Below are 19370 nucleotides of genomic sequence, written 5' to 3'. Positions count from 1 at the left end.
AGTTTTCATTTGCATCTCTCCAGTGGCTAAATGTATCTTCTCATGTGTTTGCTTTCCAAATGTATATCCTCTTCAGTATGTTTTTGTCTTTTGCCCATTCTCTAATTGGATTATTTGTCTTCCATTGTTTTGAGACTTGTTTACATACTTTAGGTACTAGTCCTTTGTTGGATATGTCATTTGGAAATACTGTTTTTCTTTTTTTGTAGCTTGTATTTTCATCCAACCAAGGTCTTTTGCAAAACTTTAAATTTTGATGATTTCCAGTGAACTGGTTTTTCCTTTTGTGGATGTTGCTTTTGGGGTCAAGTGCAAGGATTTTTTGCCTAACCCTAAATTGTGTTCTCCTGTGTTTTTTCTTAAAATTTTCTATGTTTGCGTTTTCTACATTTAAGTCTGTGTACAGTTTGAGTTAATTTTGTATGAGGTGTGAGACTTAGATCAAGATTACATTTTTGCCTGTAAATGTCCAGTTGCTCTAGCACCATTTACTGAAAAGGCTTTCCTTCCTCTGCACCTTTGTCAGTTGGGAATAGTTATGTGGGCTTCTTTCTTGATTCTCTGTTATGTCCATGTATCTGTGTGTCTGTTCCTTCGCCAGTTCCATACTGTTGATTACTATAATTTTAAAATATGTTTTGAGAAAAAAAAAAAAAAAAGAGAGAGAGAGGGAGAGAGCCAAAACATGAGTCTCTTAAAGACTGAGAATAAATTGAGGGTTGATGGGGGGGGGGAGGGAGGGGAAAGTGGGTGTTGGGCATTGAGGAGGGCACCTGTTGGGATGAGCACTGGGTGTTGTATGGAAACCAATTTGACAATAAATTTCAGGAAAAGAAATAAAATATGTTTTGAAGTTGAGTAGTTTGATTTTTTCCCCATTTTCCTGTTTTTCTTTTATTTAATTAAAAAACTTTTTTTTAATGTTTGGTTATTTTTGAGAGAGAGAGAGAGAGAGAGAGCATGAGCAGTGGAGGGGCAGAGAGAGAGAGAGGGAGACACAGAATCAGAAGCAGGCTTCAGGCCCCGAGCTGTTAGCACAGAGCCTGATATGGGGCTCAAACTCACAAACTGCGAGATCATGACCTGAGCTGAAATTGGACACTAAATGGACTGAGCCACCCAGGTGCCCCCTCATTTTCCTGTTTTTCAAAATGTTTATAAATAGTTCCTTTGCCTTTCCTTATACATTTTAGAATAATCTTCACTATCTACAAAATTTCTTGCTGAGGTTTTGATAGAAATTGCATTAGCCTGTATACAAATTTAAGAAAAATTGGCATCTTTACAGTGTTGGGTGTTCCAGTTCAGAAACATGATTTCTCCATTTTATTTAGAAAGTTGATTTCTTTCATCCATGTTATGTAGTTTTAAGCATAGAATTCCTGTCCATTATTTGTTAGATTTTCAGCTGCATATTTAGTGTTTTTGAGTGGTTAAAGTTGGTATTTTTAAATTTTTGGTGTCCCTGTTGTTCATTCTGTATCCTATGACCATGATCTTATTAGTTTTAGGAGTTTTCTTGAAGATTCTTTGGGATTTTGTATATAGTCATGCATCTATGAATAAGAAAGTTTTCTTGTTTTCCTTTTTTGACTATATGCTTTCAATTTTTGTCTTTCATAAGCTACAATATCTAGGACTATGGTGAATATGAATGATAATGGAAATCATTGGCTTGTTCTTGATCTTAGGGGAAAATAGTCCTTTCGCTATTAATATTAGCTATAGTTTTATAGATGCTTTTTGTCAAGTTTAGTTCCCCTCTATTACTATTTTTCTGAGTTTTTATAATCATGAATGAATGTTAAAATGTTTTTTAAATGGATTTTTGTATTTACTGATAGGATCATGTGATTTTTTTCTTTAACCTGATAATGTGGCTTTCAAATGGCTTTCAAATACTGAGCTAGTCATGTGGTCCTAAAATAAACCCCACTTGGCCATGTTGTATAGGTCTTTTTATATTTGCTGAATTCTGTTTCCTGATATTTTGTTAAAGAGTTTCCTATCTATATTCATTAGGGGTATTGATTTACAGTTTTCTTTTATACTGTCTTTGTCTGGTTTTGTATCAGGGTCATACTATGTTCATAAAATTTATTGGGAATTGTACCATCCTCTTACTTTTCTAAAAGAAATTAGATAGAATTAGTGTTCATTTTTCTTCAGACATCTGGTAGAATTCTTCTATGAAACTCAGCCTGAATATATCTTTTTTTGGGAGATTCAAGTTCCTTAATAGTTGTAAGGATATTCTAATAGGTGATTCATATAAGTGATTTATAGAAGTGTGTGCTTTTCAAGGAATTGAATGACCCATTTTGTCTAAGCTGTTAAATATATATGTGTAAAATTTTTCGTAATATTCTCTTATCCTTTTGATGTTCTCAGTGTTGGTAGTGATGCCCTCTCTTTCGTTCCTGGTATTGATACTGTGTCACTTTTTTTTTGGCTTTCTTGACAGAAATTTGTTTGTTTTATTGATTTTTTTTTCCCCCAAAGGATTATCTCTTTGTTTCATAGTTTTCATTTTTATCTCGTCTTTATTATTTCCTATTTTCTGTTTGCTTTGGATTTATTTTGTTCTTTTTTAGGTTACTGAGGTAAAAACTTAGATTGTTGATTTGGGACTCCCTTTTTTTCTAACATAGTGCTATTTTTAGTGCTGTTTTTCTTTCAGCACTGCTTTAACTGTATCCCACAAATTTTGATATGTTCCATTTTCATTTACTTTCAATTTAATGTATTTTTAAAAGTTCCCTTCAAACATCCTCTTGACCCATGATTTATTTAGAAGTTTGTCATAGATCTCACTTTTACCTTTCTGTTTTTTCTGGTTTGGTTGCATTGTTGATGTTGTTTGGCTGAAGATATATAGTCTGCTGTTGTTGTGTAGAGTGTTCTATAAATGTGGATTTGATTCTACTGGTTGATAGTATTTTAGAATTAGTTTAGGTCCTTGTTAATATTCTGTCCAGTTGTATCAAGTGTTCAGTGAAGTCTTCAGCTATAGTTGTGAATTTATATATTTGTCCTATTTGGTATTATCATTTTTTTGCCTCATATATTTTGCAACTCTTTTGCTTTGCACATATAAATTTAAGCTTGTTTTGTCTTTTTAGTGGATTGACTCTTTTTTCGTTATGTAATGTCTCTGTACCTGGTAATTAACCTTGCTCTGAGATCTATTTTCTGATATTAATATGACCAACCACTCTGCTTTCTTTAGATTTATAATGTCCTTTTCTGTTTTTTAATTTTGACCTACTTGTAATGTTATATTTGAAATGAGTTTTTTATAGATAGCATATAGCTAGATTTTCTTTTTACTCAACTTTATCAAGTTCTGTGTTCTAATTGGTATATTTAGGCCACTTATATTTAATGTAGTTATTGATATGTTAGGGTTTAAGTTTTTTGACTTTATTTTGTGTTTACTGTTTGTTTTCATTTCTCTTTTCCATTTCTCTGGGTTTTTTCCTATGGGTTACTTGAACATTTTTTAAAACTCCATTTTGGTTCATTTATAGAATTTTGAGTATTTCTCTTTTTATAGCTTTTTTATTAGTTTTTCTAGGTAGCACATTGTATATAAATAATTTACCATAGTCTACTGGTGTTTTCATTTTGTCAATTTGACTAAAATAGAGAAACCTTGCCTTTTCATCCCTTAATTAACCCCCTCTATAATACTACTATTTCTTCTACATACATTTAGAATCACATTAGACAGTGTTATTATTTTTGCTTCTACTGTCAAACATAAAACTCAGAATTTGCCCATATTTTTTGCTTACTGTGTTCTTTCTTCTTTCCAGATATTATAGGGTTCCTTCTTTTATTATTTCATTTCACCATTGAGAACTTCTTTCAGGCAGTCTTTTAGAATAGGTCTGCTGTTAATAAATTGTTTTAGTTTTACTTCATCTTAGAATGTCCTAGTTTCCTCTTCATTCCTGAAGGATATTTTCACTGGGCATGGGGTTTTGAGATGATAGTTATTTTCTTGTAATACTTGAAAAATGTTGTGCTAATTTCTTTTAGCCAATTTTCATGGCTTTACAATAAGAAATCCACTGTTACTTGAATTGTTTTCTTCATATATGTTAATTTCTGTTACTGCTCTCAATTTTTTTCTTTCTCTTTAGTTTTCATAAATTGGCTATGATGTATCTTGGATTTGATTAATTTGGCTTGATTACTTTGGATTTATCCTTTCTGGGGTTTGGTCACTTTCTTCAGTGTCTAGATTTTTTTTTGCCCCCAAATGTGGGAAGTTTTCAGACATTATTTCTTCAAATATTTTTTCAGTCCCCCCTGATTTTTTTTTTTTTTCTTTTCAGGATTCTGATTGACATGATGGTTAAATATTTTGTTTTAGTTCCTCGGTTCCTTGAATTAATTTCTGTTTATTTTTCCCTCCAGTTTTTTTTTTTTTTTTTTTTTTAATGTTGTTCAGATTGGGTAAATTCAGTTGTTTTATTTTCCAGTTAACCAATTATTTCCTTGTGTTCTCCATTCAGCTGTTTAACCTATTGGTTTTTTATTTTGGTTAATGTATTTTCAGTTATAAAATTTGCATTTGGTTCTTTATATTTTCTCTGGTAAGGATTTCTATTTCTTTGATAAGTTTTCTATTTTTCTTTTTTTTAAATGCATAATTACTAATTTTATCACAGCTGCTTTAAAATGTCAGATAATTTTTTTAAAAATTTTTAATGTTTATTTTTTTGAGAGAGAGACTGAGCACGAGCAGGGGAGGGGTAGAGAGAGGGAGACACAAAATCTGAAGCAGGCTCCAGGGTTTGAGCTGTTAGCATAGAGCCCAACTCTGGGTTTGAACTCATGAACCGTGAGGTCATGACCTGAGCCGAAGTTGGACATTTAACCAACTGAGCCACCCAACTGCCCCTGTTTGTCAGATAATTCTAACATCTTTGTGCTATTGGTATTGCCAATTACTGATTTTCATTCCGTTTAATATCTTCCTGGTTCTTGGTGTGATTAGTGATTTTTTTATTGAAAACTGGACATTTTGGTATTATAAAACTTTGGATCTCTGTTTATCTGGCTTTGACACTGCTCTTGCAGAGAGGAAATACAGGGTGGCTCCTCTTTATTGCCAACTTAAGTAGGAGTTCTGATTCCCCATTAGGCCTTCACTGAGATACCTCCCTAACTGGGAGGGATGGGAGTGCCTCATTACTACCCCTCACATGGCCTTCCTGGACACTTTGTTACTGCCTGGTTTTAGGCTTTCCTGGAAAGTGTAGGCTGTCCTTGAAATTTTGTTCATCTAAGTGGATATTGGACCACAGATTTTTCTCTGGTGTTTGGCTGAATTGTGGTTTTGTCTAAAAATTTCTTGTCTTGCAAGGCTGCTCTTTTCTTAGCCCTTTGGCTAGAGAGAGCAGGCTTATGTTGGGGCTTTTTTGTCTGCAGTTTCCAGGTTGCCAGCTCTTTCAGCTGCAAGTCTGGGAAATATGAGGCATCAAGAAACTTCTAGAATTTCTAATATTTTCTCCTATTTTTATACCAAGGTTTTAAAACATATATGTATTATCTTTTCCTAATGTTATTAAAAGCTTATTTAAAATTGTTTTTCATTTGACTGCAATTGACACACAGTCTTATATTAGTTTTGGATATACAACATAGTGATTCAACTTTTATATACGTTATTCTATGCTCTACAACAAATATTAGCTACCTACTGTCACCATATAACACTACTACAGTATCATTGACTATATTCCAGTGCTGTGTTTTTTGTTCCTAGGACTTATTCCTTCCATAACTGGAAGTTTATATCTCCCACTTCCTTTACCCATTTTGTCCTTCCCTCCAGCAACCATCAATTTGTTCTCTGTATTTGAAGGTTGATTCTTTTTGTTTGTTTGTTTTTGATTCTACATTATGAATGAAATCAGATGGTATTTGTGTTTCTCAGTATTATTTCACTTAGCATAATATTCTCTAGGTCTATCCATGTTGTCACAAATGACAAAATCTCATCTGTTTTTATGACTCTGTGTGTGTGTGTGTGTGTGTGTGTGTGTGTGTGTGTGTATGTGTGTGTGTGTATGCCACATCTTTTTTATCCAGTTGTCTGTTGATGGACACTTAGGTTGCTTCCATATCTTGGCTATTATAAATAATGCTGCAATAAACAGAGGAGTGCACATACCTTTTTGAGTTAATGTTTTTGTTTTCTTTGGGTAAATAACTGATAGCAGAATTGCTGGATCATACGGTATTTCTATTTTTAATTTTTTGAAAAACGTCCCTACTATTTTCCACTGTAGCTATACCAGTTTACATTCCTATCCACAGTGTATGAGGGTTCCTTTTTTTGATTTAGAATTTACTGACCATATATTTAAATAAATTAGATTGCATCTGTTACGCCATTCACCACCCAATCATTGTGTTTTTTGATACCCATAAAACCTCCATATACCTCTTTAATTTTAATATGTAGAAATTCTAAACAAATACTTGTTACCCATATTTATTTCAAAGTGTGGGTATGTACCCTCATCTGCAGCAGTGTGAAATGGTTTTCCTTTATTTGGTTCTTAATATATATGTCGAATATCATAAAAGCTTATGTTATTTTAGAAACATTTTTATGCCAGTATGTCTGTTTTGCCCATTGTCTTTAGTTTATTCACCATGAGAATCATCCATGATTCTAACCATGTATTTTATTCTGCAATTGTTAAAAAAGTTATCAAAATCACTGTGATGGTTATAATCATACTGAGTTGTAAAGCAGTGAGGCCCTAGATGATCACTTTATAAGCTAACACTGTAAGATACACACCCGATAAGCTATTTATCAGTAATGTTGGAGGAGTGAAGAACCTATAGTTGTCTACCTCTCTGCTCAGTTGATTTCTCTGTGCCAGAAACATATCATACTATGTTCTTAAACATTTTCAAATTCTCAGTTCTCCTAATTTTTTTCATAGAAAAGTACCATTTCCAATTTCTTAATTCTTGTAGACTGCTTATTTCTATTTTCGAATGTTTATTTATTTTGAGAGAGAGAGTGCATGTGTGTGTGAGTGGGAGGATAGGCAGAGAGAAAGGGAGAGAAAGAATCCCAAGCAGGCACTGCACTGGCAGCACGGAGCCTGATGTGTGGAGCTCTATCTCATGAATTGTGAGATCACGACCTCAACCAAAATCAAGAGTTGGACGCTCAACTGACTGAGCCACCCAGGTGCTCCAGACTGCTCATTCTTTTAGAAAAGTAATCAGAAATAATTTTTAAAAGTTGATTATAAAATTACTACTTTTTAATCTTGTATATTTCTAACCCATTTTTTAATTAGAAAAAATCTGACTTTTTCTTGTTTCTATATTTGATTGTAGTATTTGAAATATATTATGGATATAGACAAATATACTAAGATAATACATATTTTTAACAGCATTCAACTATGACATCAACATTGAGGAGACTGGGTGAAGACATATTCAAAGGAGTAGTAACTAAGGGAATTCAGGATAATTCTTTAGACCATTCAGTGGAGAATAAACCAAAGACAGCTGCTTTCTTTAAGAGCTCCAATTTACCATTGAGATTTTTATCAACTTTAATTGTTCTCAAAACAGTCACTCAAGGTAAGCTTTCAAATGTGCTTATGGTATAATTTTTCATAAACAAGTAGAAGAGAATACTATATAATGAAGCAACTCTTACATAGTCAAATATGTTTTCCATTTTTAGAATGAGATTTTATAATGGTGGCACATTATAGTAAGCTTTTATTCGCTAAATTTGAGAAAATGGATTAGTCAGTTGGATTGTTGCCCCCTCCCAGAAGACTTTGTTGATTCTTTTAGATCATGTTCCCATGGTAATATTATTGTATTCACCATAAAGTATTGAAATTCCTAATATGTTATTTTTTACTGGAGCATGTGTTGGCAGACTATAGCCTAGTGATCAGATCTGGCCCCACCACCTGATGTGTAAATAAAGTTTTATTTAAACACATGCATGCTCACTTTTTACCCGTTGTCTATGACTGTTTTTGTCTTATAACAACAGAGGTGAGTAGTTGACAACAGAGACTATATGGCCCCCTAGATGCTTATATTATTATGTGGCCCTCTACAGCAAAATTTTGTCAATCCCTACACTAGTTTGTAAGTTGACTGAAGAAAAATTGCCTTGTTTACTACTGTATCCCCCTGCAACTAGCATAGTGCTTGATGTATAATAGTGAATAGGAAATTAATGGATTAAAAATAATGTTTCAATCAAAGTTGACCATTTTAAATATAGTTTTGATATATAGCTGTAAGGAGTTATGTTTTTGGATTACTAAACAGGTGATTTCTTGTTAAAGTAAGCCATACCAATATAGTCAGACATTAAGTATGCATCCTTTTATCTTTCCTGTTTGTTAAATTATGTAACTCAGTGTAGGGTTTTTTTTTTTCAGTGGGAAATGGCAATAACTTAATTTTACTACTTTATCTGAAAGTGTGTATGATTTAGTTACACCTGATTATGGACTTTTACAACAACAACAATATGAAACTATAACTATCTTCTTAATTATTTTTTCCTTATGTTTATGGTTCTCATAGTTAAACACATTGGCAACGGTTTGAAAGGTCATTTATGAGAAGGGTATATTAGCTCAAAATAAAGTTCACCACATACCAACATACATTACAACATCATTTGATAAAATGATCACTGATAAAACTAATGCAATAGAGATAAAACAAGAGAGAATGGGTACTCTCTGTCACCTTCTGTGGAATTCAATATTGGACATGCTGACAGTCTTCAACGATCCATTAAAAAAAAGGAAAGAAATGAATATTGGAAAGGAATACAGAAAACTATTAATAGTCTTAAACTATTAATAAAAAACTATTAAATTTGTGGATACTCTCTATAAATCAAGGCCATCCAATAAGACTAGCTAAGAAATAAATTGAATATAATGTGCTATGATCTGAATATTTGTGTCCCCTAGAAATTCATATGGTGAAATACTAACCCCCAGAGTTGATGCTGTTAATAGTTGGGGTCTTTAAGAGGTGCTTATTAGATCATGAGGGTAGAGCCCTTGTGAATGGAATTAGTGCCCTTATAAAAGATACTCCATAGATATCTCTCTCTTTAGCCCCTTACATCATGTTGAGGACACAGTGAAAAAGAAGTTGTAGGCTGTGAACCAGGGAGAGGGTCTTCACCAGAAAGTGATCATACTGGCAACTTTGTGTTGTATTTCTCCACCTCCAGAACTGTAAGCAATAAAATATCTGTTATATATAAGCTACACAGTCTGTGGTATTTGCTATAGCAGCCTGATAGAATTTGTTTCAGAAAATCAAAGAAAATTCACAAAGTCTATTGACTTTCAATAACTATCATTACCATCTATGACTATCTATGGCTATAGTATGACTACTATGAGTATCACTAACAAATAGCAATAATATATTTTTTAAAAAGACTTATTAATATAAACAAAACAAAAAGTGTAAAATATGGATATAAGTCTAGTACGGTGTCTGTAAACCCTTTGTGAAATATAATAGGGCATAAAGATATGGTAAATAATGGATGAATGAACAGGGTAATAAAGATTATAGATGAAGTTAAATGACATAAATAAGGGACTTTTATTCTTCCTTATAAATATTTTAAAAACTATAAGATACTCCAAGTGACGTAGTGTAATAATACCAATGAGAATTCAACTATAGTTTAAGTTGAGAAAATGGTAGGAAAGGTGAAAAAACACTTGAAATGAATGTGATCATTTAAAACAAGTAAAACAGCAACATGGGTCATGGCTTGCCTGAGAAGATTTTAAAGCAACCTTGATAGAGTCCAGGACTAGAAAGATCCTGAGCTTACCTCCTCTCAGGGACACGACAAAGCTGCAACTACATATAGAGCAATTCTTTCTGCAAATGGCCTGAAGACTAGGGAGAACAGCTATTCCACAGCTAAAGACACAAGGAAAAAGTCACATCAAGAAGGGTAGGAGGGACAGAGACATGGTCTGTTTAAGAACCAAATACATGCTGTGGTGGTCAAGAATCAGGAAGGACATCACAGGTGCAGAGACCTCTCTAGGAGTGAGGGGTTCGAGCCCTACATTGGGCACCCCACCCTAAGGATCTGCACTGGGAAGATGAGCCCAATAATGTCTGGCTTTGAAAAACAGTGGGTCATAACTCTAGGAGAGCTGGAGGGCTGTAGGAAATGGAGACTCTGCTCTTAAAGTGCCCATGCACAGTCTCATGTAGACAAAGCATGGGGAAACAGTTTGAAAAGCACCTGGGCCATAAGTGAAGGAGATTTATTGACTAATTATAGGGCATGTGCTTGGAGGGATAGGGATCTATAGGAACTTTCTCTAGGAACAGAGTGCTGGCAGGTGCCATTTTTATTGCCCTCCTCAGTCTAGCAAGGCATGATGCTGGCATGCCTTTTGACACTCCCTATCTACCTTAATGGCACTGCTTGCTCTCTACCAGTGTTCCCCTGTGAACATGCCCATCCCAAAGCACTTGCCCGAGCAGGCACAGTTTTAAAGCGCCTCCTGCCCTTCTTCACACTAGTGGTTGGCCCCACCAACCAGCACACCTGCAGTAATCGACAGCTGGTCCCCTCATCCAGCTGTGCCAGGGCCAGACCCTCCCACCAGTACGTCCATAGTAGTCATGGCTGGGCATTGGTGGGCAGCTGGTTCAGTGGTCACCTCAACCCACCAACTGGCACAGCATTTGCAGCCCAGTCACAACAGGTAGGTGCACATAGCCCACAAGGATACACTGCTTGAGGGTTGAGTTCTGGTGATCAGAGTACACTGTGATTCTGGACCCTCCAGGATGTTTTCTATGTAAAGCCATTACTTTCAAGATCAGGAGATATACTAATCTACCTAATGCATAGAAACACAGACAAAATGAGGAGACAGAGGAATATGTTCAAAATGAAAGAACAAGACAAAACCTCAGAAAAAGATCTAAACAAAATAGATAATCTACCTGATAGAGTTTAAAATAATGGTCATAAAGAGGACTCCTGAACTTGGGAGAACAAACACACTAGAGAAGTCAACAGCAGATTAGAGGATGCAGAAGAACAGGGTGCCTGGGTGGCTCTTCAATCTGGGAGACAGAGTAGTGGAAATCAGGCTGAACAGCAAAGAGAGAAAAGACCATAGAAAAGTGAGATAGGTTAAGTGACCTCTAGGACAACATTAAGCATACTAATAATTCTTCATTATAGGGGTCCTAAAGGAGAAGAGAGAGAAAGGGATAAAGAACTTACTTGAAAAAATAATAGCTGAAAACTTTCCTAACCTGGGGCGGGAAATAGACATCCAGGTCCAGGAAGCACAGAGAACCTCAAACAAGAGGAACCCAAAGGAATCCACACCAAGAAACGTATAATTAAAATGTCAAAAATTAGAGGGTCTACTGGGAAGATGGAAGAGTAGGGGGACCCTAAGCTCGCCTCATCCCCTAGATACAACTGGAGAACACATCAGCGTAAATAACCCATAAAATGATTTGAAGACTGGCAGAACAAACTCCACAACTAAAGGTAGAAAAGAGGCCACATTGAAAAAGGTAGGAAGGGCAAAGACATGGTCTGGGAGCAAAGCAGACCATGGCTGTCTATGGTGGGGAGGGAGCCAGTGGTACAGAGAAGGTTGAAAACAGACTTTCACACTGAGGAGCCCACGAATGGGAAGGATGAATCCCCATTACATTTGCCTTTGAAAGCAAGAGGGGCCAAACTTCGTGACTTCTTACAACCAGTGAGACTTACCACCTATAATTTTCATTTTCATTTAGTTTAATTTAGTTTAATTTAATTTAATTTTTTGAGAGAGAGAACAAGCTGGGGAGGGGCAGAGAGAGAGAGAGAGAGAATCCCAAGCAGGCTCCGCCCTGTCAGCACAGAGCCCACTGAGGGGCTTGAACTCACGAACCTTGAGATAATGACCTGAGCTGAAGTCAAGAGTCAGCTGCTTAACTGACTGAGTCACCCAGGTGCCCTTTAACACCTGGAATTTTAAAAATCAGTATCTCAGCTCTGGGGGAGCCTTGAGGGCATTAGGAAGTAGAGTCTACCATTAACGTGACAGCAGGACAGACAGCTGGTGTAAATAACAGCATAGAACCATCAGTTTGAAAAACTCCAGGGGCAGATGGGAGGGAGAGTGATTTGCTCATCTTCAAGTATGGCTTGGAGAGACGGGGATCATGGGGAGACCTCTCCAGGAGCAAAGAAGCTGGCAGGCACATTTCCCTCCTGCATAAAAAAAAAACAAAACAGCCATCTGCCAAAACCAGTGCAGTGCCGACACTTTTTACCTAACTTGTTACACCAAGCCTGTGGCCTCCCACTTTGGTGGATCCACTCTTCCGAGTCACACTTGCCTTAGTTTGCTGCAGTCCCTCCCCCCAGAAGACCAGTACAAACCCTGCCAACACATCTCCTAACCTACATGTCTGAAGGACCTCAGTTCCACTGGTGGCAGGGGCAGGTCTCGTTTCTCACGCAAACCACTGCACACGTTAAAATGCTCCCCACCCCCGCTGGGGACCAAACACTGCACACAGTAGGCAAAGAGTCTCTACAGACAACTGGACTGAAGTAAAAAAAAAAAAAAAAAAGCAAACTAACACTCAACAGCAGAGCACATGCAACACACATAGGACACACTCCCTGAGTGCCAGGCCCTGGAGAACAGGGGACACAAGACACTATATCACCTCTTCTTTATAAGACTGTTATCGTCAAGAGCAAGAGAAGTAGCTGCCTTTCCTAACACAAAGAAACAGACAAAGAGACAAAATGAGGAGATAGAGAAATATGTCTCAAATGAAAGAACGGGACTAAACCACAGCAAGAGGCCTAAGTGAAATGGATGTAAGTAATATGCCTGATAGAAAATTTAAAGTAATGATCATAAAGATACTCACTGGACTTGAGAAAAAAATGGAGGTAAAAACAAAAAAAAATGTGGAAATTAAAAATTAAAAAAAAGTGTAAGACATCTTAACACAGACATAAAAATGAATCAGAGATCAACAACACAATAATGAACAAGCACAAAGTGAAATTAAGAAAACAGTCCCATTTGCAGTTGCACCAAAACCAATAAAATATTTAGGAATAAACTTAACCAAAGAGGTGAAAGACCTGTACTCTGAAAAGATTTCAAACTTGATTACAAAACTGTTGTTATCAAAACAGACTGGTATTGGCACAAAAATAGACACACAGATCAATGGAACAGAATAGAGAGCTCAGAAATAAACCCACATTTACATAGTCAATTAATCTGTGACAGAGGAGGCAAGAATATATAATGGTGGAAATGACAGTCTCTTCAATGAATGGTGCTTGGAAAATTGGACCAGTTTACTATACCATATAAAACAAATAAATTCAGAATGGATTAAAGACTTAAATGTAAGACCTGAAATCATAAAACTAAAAGAATAAACTCCTGGATAATAGTCTGACCAATATGTTTTTGAATATGCATCCTCAGGCAAGGGTAACAAAAGCAAAAACAAACAATTGAGACTACATCAAAACTAAAAAGCTTTTGCATAGTGAAGGAAACCATTCACAGAATGAAAAGACAGCCTTCTGAACTGGAGAAGATACTTGCAAATGATCTATCTGATAAGGGATTAATATCCAAAATATATATGGGACTTAGTATAACTCAACACCAAAAAAAAAAAAAAAAAATCCAATTAAAAAGCACGCTGAGAACGGGAACAGACATTTTTCCAAAGAAGACATATACATGGTCAACAGACACATGAAAAGATGTTCAGCATCAGGGAAATGCAAATCAAAACCATAGTGAGATGATATCATCTCACACCAGTCAGAATGTCTGTTATCAAAAAGACAAGTGGGGTACCTGGGTGGCTCAGTCAGTTAAGTATCCCACTGTATCTTAGCTCAGGTCTTGATCTCAGGGTTGTGAGTTCAAGCCCCACATTGGGCGCCACACTGGACATGAAACCTACTTAAAAAAAAAAGACAAGACATAGTAAGTGTTGGTGAGGATGTGGAGAAAAGGCAACCCTGGTATGCTGTTGTTGGGAATGTAAATTGATGCAGTCACTATGTAAAACAGTGTGGAGGTTTCTCAAAAAATTAAAACTAGAACTACCATATGACCCAGCAATTCCACTTCGGGTCATTTACCTGAAAAAAAAAAAAAAAAAGTAGTTTGAAAATGTATGTGCACTCCTGTCTACTAACTGCAGCATTATTTGCAATAACCAAGATAAGGAAGCAACCTTAGTGTTCATTGATACATGAATTGATAGGAGGATGTGGTGCCCGTGCGTGCACACACACACCACACACACAGAGGAATATCACTCAGCCATAAAAAAACAATGAAATCTTTATATTTTTGGTGACATGGATAGACCTAAGGGGTATTATGCTAAGTGAAACAAGTCAGAGAAAGACAAATACTACATGTTTTCACTTCTACATGGAATCTAAAAAACTAAATAAATGAATAAACGAAACAGAAACAGACTTACAGAAAACAAATTGGTGGTTGCCAGAGAGGGATGGAGGAAACAGGTGAAGGGGACTAAGAGGTACAGACTTCTAGTTAAAAAAATAAGTCATGAGAATGTAAAGTACAGCATAGGGAATACAGTCCATAATATTTTAATAACTTTGGTGACAGATGGTATCTAAATATCATTGTGAGCGTTTTGTAGTGTATTTAAATGTCAAATAACTATTTTGTACAGCTGAAACTAATGTAACATTATATGTCAACTATATTTTTGAAAAAAATAAATTTTAAACAATCATGATATATTATAAAAAAGAGTAATTTTAACTTAAAACCTCAAAATAGGGCAATAGGAATGAAATGACACAATTAGTGAATTTGGTGACTTCCTTGTGCAAGTCACTTTTTTAAGAAAATGGAATCGTAAGTGCTTTCAAAGTCACTAGAGTCTGGTGGGTAAGTAGATTATAAATATTTAATTCTGCTTCATCTTATAATTTCCACACAGATGTTTAAATAATGTGCTTCTGTTTAAAAGAGAGATGATAAATTACTTTTGGTGGTATGATTGAGGGGATCAGGAGACGATATAGTATAAGCAGTTAGCATTTGAACTGGACTGTCAGGGGTGTGTAGGATTTCATAGGCAGAAAATAAAGAGAAAGACCTTTCCTAAGGGAACAGTATGAGCCAGTGCTTGAAACTGTGGAAAAGCATGACATACAAGGAGACCAGTGAGTTATTTCAAGAGGAAAACATTTGTTGGGGTCACAGCTGTTCTGAAATGGTGTTATATCAACCTCTTAAAACATTACTTTTGGTTTATCTTCTTTGAAAAACATACAGAGATTATACCATGTTTTTCTACATGGTTAACCATTTTTAGTTAACAGTGTGTTTACAATTCATTCATACTGGCACAATATGTGGTGAATTTTAAGCTTTGTGTGTTACTTGGTAATAAAATTTCTAGCCAGAATTCACATTATGGTATCTCTTGTCCATCCTTGTCACCTCATAACTGTCTTGTTTTTGTTATGAGTTTTGTCCAATTTCTAAGCTAATAACTTCTGAAAAGTGTGTATATTTTTAAGTATAATCTTTAGTATATAAAATGAAAGTTGAAAAATTAGACAAAACTCCCATTAATTTATTTTAAGAAACTAAGAACTGTATAAGTTTATTATCTTTCATCTAAATGTGTGAATACACAATTTATGCTGTTTGTTTAATTTGAAAAATTATTTGTTTAGATGTTTTTTCTGATTCTGAAATGGTTTAAAAAATTTTTTTAAAGAAATATCTGAGAAATCACTCAGAATTCACTTAGAAATATATCTTAAAGCTGTTTTTAAGAATCCCATAGGAGATTCCAGAAGTATTTGTATATAAATTGATGATTGAAAATAATCTGTTACGTCTAATTTGGCATCAGACAAGATTTGAGAGCTGGAATCAAAATTCAAAAATCAGTTAAGTCATTACAAAACAGGCAGAATGAGTATGATTAACTGAAAATAAGTTGGGTATGTTATTAAAAATCTAGTCAATAGCTCAGTCGGTTGAGCATCTGACTTCGGCTCGGGTCATGATCTCACAGCTTGTGAGTTTGAGCCCTGCATTGGGCTCTGTGCTGACAGCTCAGAGCCTGGATCCTGCTTCAGATTCTGTGTCTCCCTCTCTCTCTGCCCCTAACTCACTTGCATTCTGTCTCTGTCTCTCTCAAAGATAAATAAACTTTTTAAAAAAAGTTATATATTGCCTTATGGTGTATAAAACTTACCACCCATGATTCTCTCCTAATTTTGATTAACTGACAAAGCACATAAAGCAACAAATATGTTTTCCTAAAGTTGTAAAACTATCCCTAATTTTCCATTTGTGACAAACACATCTGGGGTTAGTTTTTGTTCAGTTCACTTTTTTCTATAACAGTTTCTTTCTTTTTTAATAGAAGTGTTTATGGCAAAATATTAAGAGCTGCTAGGTCTATGTGGAAATAATCTTTTTTTTTTTTTTTAATGTTTATCTTTGAGAGAGAGAGAGAGTACATGAGCTAGGGAGGGGCAGAGGAGGAGACAGAGGATCTGAAGCAGTCTCAGCGCTGACAGCAGAGAGCCCAGTGTGGGGCTTGAACCCATAACCATGAGATCATGACTTGAGCCAAAGTCAGACGCTGAGCCTCCCAGGTGCCCTAACATATGCATCTTTTATACCATTTTTCTAGGTGTATAGTTCAGAATTCATTTTTTGAAATTAAAAATTATTTTTCCAGTGGAAGTTTTGAGAGATTTAAGAACTGTGCAAACTTCCATGGGAAGTAGAGTGAGAACCTACAGAGGGCCCCAGATACTTCGATTATTACTTTAAAAGACATCTGCATGTTTTCCTAGAACATCATAGCAGTCTGTGTCATGGAAAAGCAGCTCTGTGGGTTAAATAATAGATGTGACTCAAAAAACAGAGAGTTGTGGTCTGTAGTTAAAAACCTTTGAGAAATTTGAGGATAACTAAAGTTTAATAATGCCAATACTTTAATTTCATTACCAGTGGGCTTTCTGAGTCACTAAAACTCAAATATATTATATGCAATATTTCCCAAACTTATTTAATCTCCAAATCCTTTCGGAAGAGTGATATATAGCACTAATTTTCTGAGAACAACTTGGGAATCACTGTCCTACAGTTTATAAAGCACCAGTGTAATGCCTTATGAAGGTTAACATTATCCTGAAGAACACTTTCAAGGAGAGAAAATTAATGTTAAGAAAAGTGAGTGGCTGAAAGGTGAAATTCACATCGGTATCCTATTCTAGAGCTGATGAACTATTTCTTTTTGATCTTGTGGTTTTTGTCTTCATTGTCTGGTGCTCTACAGGTTCAGTAGGCTGAGGGTTGAAAGGCAGCTGGTGGATCAGCAAAGCAAGCCAGGTAGAAGAACCAGAAAAGGAAAGAGATGACATGTATTAAATACAATTAGGGGAAATGATTATAAGTATAGGGCAAAATAAAAGATATACCTGTCTTATGGTGTGCTACAGCAAACTTTGGGAGAACTAAAAATTTACACATAGGAAAAACCTAGAATACTTGTCTTAACTCTGGTAAGAAGATTATTTGCTATTTATAAAAGAAAAGTATCCCTTACAAGATTGATAAATTTAGTATAAAAAGACAAAAACAGATAAATGTGTTGGTTAATATACATAATATTAAATACTTGGTACCCAAATATATATAGATCTGTAAGATACTTGGTTTCCATTGACTGGATAGTGCAAATATGTTGTTCAAAAAGATAATAATACTGGGTGTGATTAACTCTATAATGCTAAGCCCTTTATAGATTGTCTCTGAATATTATTGTTCTCATATTAGTTGTTACTAGTTTATAGAGGTTAGATAATTGTGTCACGGCCACACAGCCAGTATTTGACAGAGTCTGGTTCAGCTCACCTCTCTCCATTTCTAGAGCCCACCCTCTTGACCCTTTGTGTGACTTCCTAAGATCAAGTGCTCCTGAGACAATCAAAGAAATAATAATACTTACATAGCACTTACTATGTTACAGGCTAAGCACTTTACATATAGTAACTCATTTAATCCTTATAACAAGGTTATGAGATGTCAGTATTAACATCTCAATTTTATAAATGAGAAAATTGAGACATAAAGAGGGTAAGTCTGCATTCTTACTCACTGTGCTACACTGATTCTCTGAAATAAAATATAACTGTAAGATATAACCTCTCCATTACACTCAGAAAAATAAAATGATTGAATATAATGTATTGCTGAGAAGAAATAGGTACAATTTTAGTCATTGCCAGCTAAAAGTATATTGGTAAAATGCATGTATATTTGACTTTAATAATACAGTATTTCAATATGCAGCACTTCAAATTACAATACAATAGTTCACTTGTAAGATTAATATGTAATATTTATATAAATATTACAATTTAAATATAAAATCAAAACTGTCTTGAGAAATATGGGTTTTTTAAGTTTTTATTTTTTATATAATTTTTTAAAGTTTATTATTTTTTCATCTTTATTCATTTTTGAGAGAGAGAGAGAGAGAGAGAGAGACACAGAGCACGAGCAGGGGAGGGGCAGAGAGAGAGGGAGACACAGAATCTGAAGCAGGCTACAGTCTCTGAGCTGTCAGTACAGAGCCTGGTGTGGGGCTTAAACTCATGAACCACAAGATCATGACCTGAGCTGGAGTTGGATGCTTAACCAACTGAGCCACCCAGGTGCCCGTTAAGTTAATTTTTGGGAGAGAGCACAAGCTGGGGAGGGACAGATAGAGAGGGAGACAGAATCTGAAGCAGGCTATAGGGTCTGAGCTGTCAGCACAGAGCCTGATGCAGGGCTCAAACCCACCAACCGGAAGACCATGACCTGAGCTGAAGTTGGATGCTTAACCAACTGAGCCACCCAGCCGCCCCTAACTTTTTATTTTAATTCCAGTTAGTTAAAATACAGTGTTCTATTAGTTTCAGGTGTACAATACAGTGATTCAACACTTCCATACATCACCCAGTGCTCAAAAGACAAGTGTACTCCTTAATCCTCATCACCTATTTCACCCATCCCCCCACCCACCTCCCCTTTGGTAACCATCAGTTTGTTCTCTATAGTTAAGAGTCGAAACAGGTACAATTTTGATTGTATTGTAACTTAACCATTTCTGAAGTGCATTCTGCGTATAGGAGTCACCAAAATGTATCATAACCTTTAATAAGATTTACTGCAAGGAAATAATTCAAAAGGGAAAAAGTTCAAAGGGGTTAATGT

The 19370-nt window shown here is 35.4% G+C and overlaps 1 protein-coding gene across 10 annotated transcripts in view; it reads left to right on the top strand.

Annotated features, from left to right (window-relative positions):
• The window catches only part of CCDC138 (coiled-coil domain containing 138), a 141395-nt gene that overhangs the window by 63524 nt on the left and 58501 nt on the right, over nt 1-19370 (top strand). For all 10 annotated transcript variants that reach the window (XM_049650151.1, XM_049650143.1, XM_049650142.1 and 7 more), the window contains one exon: nt 7440-7632. In XM_049650151.1, the coding sequence (XP_049506108.1) occupies nt 7440-7632 (193 nt within the window). The remainder of the gene's footprint in view (nt 1-7439; nt 7633-19370) is intronic.

The sequence above is a fragment of the Panthera uncia genome, assembly GCF_023721935.1.
Source record: "Panthera uncia isolate 11264 chromosome A3 unlocalized genomic scaffold, Puncia_PCG_1.0 HiC_scaffold_11, whole genome shotgun sequence".
Classification (NCBI taxonomy): domain Eukaryota; kingdom Metazoa; phylum Chordata; class Mammalia; order Carnivora; family Felidae; genus Panthera; species Panthera uncia.
The sequence above is the reverse complement of the archived record's forward strand: the minus strand, read 5'-3'. Positions and strand labels throughout refer to the sequence as shown.